Consider the following 5,349-nt stretch of genomic DNA (forward strand, 5'->3'; position numbering starts at 1 on the left):
CCGAACCCCACCGCCACCACAACAACAACAGTAACAATAATAACAATAGCAACATCAATATAAGAAGGGACAGTAGAAAAAAGGGGTAAAACTGGAGTTACCCGGTGTTTAATCACCGGCGAACAGAATCAAAAACTCGGCATCCCACAACAAACTGGGGAGGTTCTGTGCCAGAGGTAGATTTACGCTCGCCTCTGCGTTTTATGGGAATGAGGCGAGGCAGGACAGTGAGCGGGTGGTGTTGCAGCAGCAGCGGCCGCGGCAGCGACGGCAGCGGAGCGGGCAGGGCCGAGCTTGCTCTCACTCACCGCGTCGCGTGGCGCTGCCCGGGCGCGCTGGGCAGGCGGGGGTGTGCTCGCCGGGACGGCGCGGCCGCGACTGGGCCAGGCGGCCGCCACGCGCTGCAGGCCGTCCCGCGCCGCACAGCACAGCACAGCACGCCGGCGCCGCCGCCGCCGCCGCCGCCGCGACACGAGCCCGGCCCGCCTCACAGGCTGCCTCGCCCACGCCTCTCGCCACCTCTCGCCGCCCAGCCTCCGACAGCAATGCGGACGGCGACAGTAGCTCTCTCCGTTGCTAGGCAACCCCCACTACAGCGAGCAGTACCGCCGTGCGTCTCAACTCGAGCAGCAGAGTTGAAGCGGAGGTTGTGGCGTTACGTACGCTTCGATTCAATAGAGTAACAGTAACTAATCCACAAATCTCAAACCCTGGTTTAATCGACCCCCACTGACTGACAAATAAAGGCAAGCAATCTAAAGGGCAGAAAGTAATGTAACTTCGTGGGTTCAGAGGGCGTGTGGTGATGTTTCACTGATTACAAAATCGAGAAAACTAAGCAAAGAACCTATCAGCATGAGCCGTCTTATAACGACCACGTTGCACTCCTTCTGGCCTGGATGCGTGGGCTTATTGCGTTGGGAAGGAGGTCATAGAGCCCAGTATCCCGAGACAATTTGGCCCCAACTGTTTTAACCCATGAAATGTATTCGGAATTGCGAAAATGGACAACCATCAACTGCGTATTGGAATGACGACTGTAGTGTTCGCAGAAGAGCCATCACCGTGTTACTATAGGAGGCCGAAATGCACGCCTTTTAGCTCACGCAGGCTGGCGTGAGGAGGGAAGAACTCTACTAACGTGAGGTCTGGAACATGACAAGGAATTAGAATTCAGAAAGCGGACGTAGCTAGTTTGATACTTAACTTTAATCCATTAATGATGAACGTCGTTCTTGACGGTACATGAGTCACAATATTAATATCAATAGTAACTTAATATGGCGCCTTGCTAGGTCGTAGCAAATGACGTAGCTGAAGGCTATGCTAAACTGGCGTCTCGGCAAATGAGAGCGTATGTAGACAGTGAACCATCGCTAGCAAAGTCGGCTGTACAACTGGGGCGAGTGCTAGGGAGTCTCTCTAGACTAGACCTGACGTGTGGCGGCGCTCGGTCTGCAATCACTGATAGTGGCGACACGCAGGTCCGACGTATACTAACGGACCGCGGCCGACTTAAAGGCTACCACCTAGCAAGTGTGGTGTCTGGCGGTGACACCACAACGACAATGAAAATTTGTGACGTTCCTGGGCTCAAACCCATATTTCCCACTTATGGCGAGCGGTCGCCTTACCATTTCGGCTCTCCAAACACGACTCACGCGCAGACTCAAACGTCCACATGTCGTCAACCATGTGTCTACACCCTGTACTTATACATCTATCGTGTATATTCCCATACAGGGGGGACATCTCAATTAAAAGTCGCTTGCCCTATGTCTGCGGATAAATACTATATTCCAGTGAATGTGTTGTTCAGAAATACGTTGCAATGTTCTTTCGTTCATGCATGATGCTGAACATCACAGGCACTGCAATATCGCATTTATACGCCGACACCAGGCGAGCGACTTTCAATTAAAATGTCTCCCCTGCACGAGAACATACACGATAAATGTACGACTGCTCGTTGTAGACACATGGTTGACGACATATGGAAGTCTTGGTCTGGTCGTGAGTCGTATTCGCATATATCTAATGGTAAATCGACCGCTCGCGATATGCGGCAAATCCGGATTCGAGTCCCGGTCTGGCGAAAATTTTCATGGTCGTCATTGCAGTAAACAGGTGATGGCTGTATCCGTAACTGCGAATACATTTCACGTGTTTCATATCAGCTGTAGTCGCTCGAGTGCCTGTTCCCCCAGATATTCATGTATGTCCACATGAACACTGCATCGTATTTCTGAATAACATAGGCACTGCAGTATCACCTTCTTGTAACTTGATGTCCTGGATATGGGATCTGGCGTTGAGTTGACGACCGAGCTAGTTGCCACTTCACCTGCTGTTGCTTGAACCGTAGGTAATTGGGTTATGCATGGTTCTGTTCAAAAAGTATCGCGAGGTGAAGTCATAGAGTAGAGCCGTGTACTTCTGCTTCCTTGCTCAGCAGTTAATCTCGCTACAAATAATAACCTTTACTTGTGATCCTGCATTCAAATAGTCCATGCATTGTCTAGAATTTCTATTTAATAAAATAATCACATATTTTTTGGTTAGGCTTTACCGTGACTGTTACTGACATTAAATGAAACAACAAGTTTACTGTTACCAGTCACCGTTTTATTTTTTCCACGACACACACACACACACACACACACACACACACGTGCACATATCCTAATATTTACCATAAATATTGACAGCCGCCAAGAGTACATGAGATTGACCTCATTCACAGATAATTAATCACACCAACAGCTTGTACCCCCTGTCAGCTTAAAACTGTATGTACATCAACTACTGGCACAAATTCATATTTTATAACATTAACCAGTGTATTACCCCAACCTTTAGGCAGCTAATATATGCAACATGTAATCTTAAGACTCCTTGCCATGTAAATGTTTGCTCTCATATAATCACTCCTTCCTCTCTCTCTCTCTCTCTCTCTCTCTCTATTTCTTCAAAGAGTGTCATCTATGTATGATTTTACTGCTGTAGCCAATATGATCATTGTAATTCAAGCCTGTAACATTTTACCTAATTGTTATTAGCAATTATGAAGTTTAAGCCATTTTAACATTTCACCTGATTGCATAAACGAGTACGAATGTTTAGCTGCTTTAACCTTTCAAAATTGGATTTATATACCACCTGAAGTACACACACATATATTTGACACCTCAAAACAAACACCTCCAAATGGTTTAATCGATTATTCTGTAATAATGTTGTTACAATGTATATTCTTTGCTCTTTGCGATTATGTCTTCTCTTCTGCTGTATGAACCTTGCACCCAGCTGCTTCCAGACGCCATATTTGTTTACAAATGTGGCAGTATATATGTGAAGTGTTACGACAGAAAAAGGAACCTGTGACCACTGGAGGTACTCTAGTTTACTTATTAAAGTTTACCATTAAATATCAGATTAATTTTTTGTCAAAAGTTATCCAAAACCATATTCTGAAATAGTGTCTTGTTTCTCCACTAGGCAGTGCCACAAGTTCCTCCAAATGTCGTAACACAACATACACACATATGTAATACTAACTAATGTAAATCCACCCGATGATGGAGGTTTAAGCCTTCGAAACGCGTCGTGGAAAAAATAAAACGGTGACTGGTAACAGTAAACTTGTTGTTTCATTTAATAATCAGATATTTAAAAGAAATGAATATTTAGTAAAAGGGCTCTGCCATAAAGTCTGGAACTGACTTAGATGACAGCAGATAATTGTGTTGAATAATGTGTATTCAAGACAGAAATCTCATACAAATGTGGTCCTACGATTATCATTTATAATTTAAAAAAGTAATCTTATTAAAATGCAATTAATTTGCTTTAAGTGCGTAGTAAGAATGGTGGTAGAAAATCATTACTTCAGACGTGCTAAAAACTAAGTTCACTTCGTGATCACGCTGCACGAAATATACGACAGGTCAAAATAATTCACACTTCAGTATGACAACTTAAACATTAGCACACGGGAAATAACCTGTAGGAACTTATATTCGATCTATCTCAATTCCATAATGAGAGCGGAAAATTTCAAGTACTGCACTGGAGCACATTGAGACCTCACAAAACTTAAAGTATTGTAGCAACCGTTTCCCGCGCAGAATCTATTATCTACACAATCGAATTTCACACTTTAGCTTAGGCAGGTCTGCCTTCTTCCACAACTCGTCATAAAATGTCCCAGATTTCCCCACTTAATAGTTTCTGTCTTCACTTAAATTCAGTAGTGTTCCACCATTGCCCTATTTTCCGTTGTCTGAAGGCCATCCCCACCAACATACATCGTTCTTATGTTCGAAAGAGTTGTTTTCAGTCAACCTTGCCACTTCACGTGCTAAATTAATATATTATAACAATATTTAAGAAAAAAATGTTGTAAACATTGGGACACATTCAGGGCATTTGTAATAAAGATAAATAATATTTTGTTCATAAATAAATAAACTAGCATTCTTGTACATGTTCACTCACTTTAAAGGACAGCAAAACGTTAAGTGTAGTATAAATCATTACTCATGTCTGCTTTACAGAAGCATCTTTTGGCACTCTTTCCAGAGGTGGTATCAGCTAACACATATGATGGACCACTCACAATTTTAAACACGGCTATGAACCAGCAATTGCGCAAGAATTTAATTTGTGTAACACAGCCAACTATGGCTGGATACAAATCATATGAATGACCACTTTTAAATTATATTGGTCCTTTAATGTCGATTGTAATCACATTTAAATAAAATTATTGGCAAAAATATTAACATAGTTCCTAGACAACTACGCAAGTATGACACGTTACGAGGCACTGAGGAGGATACGATGTTCAAATAAACATTTGCGTTATGAAAAAGAGATTAAAACGTAATAAACCAATAAAGAAAACAAATACAGGTGTGTAGCTTCCAGAAATGTGAGCTATAGAGCTATCTTAGCATCAAAGATATCATTTGTCGAAATCTCATGAAGATGTTAGAAAATGGTTCAAATGGCTCTGAGCACTATGGGACTTAACAGTCCCCTAGAACTTAGAACTACTTAAACCTAACTAACCTAAGGACATCACACAACACCCAGTCATCACGAGGCAGAGAAAATCCATGACCCCGCCGGGAATCGAACCCGGGAACCCGGGCGTGGGAAGCGAGAGCGCTATCGCACGACCACGAACTGCGGACGAAGATTTTAGAGTTGTTAACACCAAAGAGGAGCTGAACGGAACGGACAGTGTCCTGAAAGGAGGATATAAGATGAACATTAACAAAAGCAAAACGAGGATAATGGAATGAAGTCGAATTAAATCGGGTGATGCTGCGGGAATTAGATTAG

The 5,349-nt window shown here is 43.3% G+C and overlaps 1 protein-coding gene across 1 annotated transcript; it reads left to right on the forward strand.

Moving 5' to 3' along the window:
* The first annotated feature begins 209 nt into the window (after positions 1-209).
* Positions 210-683, forward strand: LOC124606162 (CASP-like protein 4A1). Its single transcript, XM_047138129.1, has one exon. It carries the CDS (start codon positions 210-212, stop codon positions 681-683), a length of 474 nt encoding a protein of 157 aa, XP_046994085.1.
* Positions 684-5,349: the final 4,666 nt, after the last annotated feature.

The sequence above is a fragment of the Schistocerca americana genome, chromosome 3, assembly GCF_021461395.2.
Source record: "Schistocerca americana isolate TAMUIC-IGC-003095 chromosome 3, iqSchAmer2.1, whole genome shotgun sequence".
NCBI lineage: Eukaryota > Metazoa > Arthropoda > Insecta > Orthoptera > Acrididae > Schistocerca > Schistocerca americana.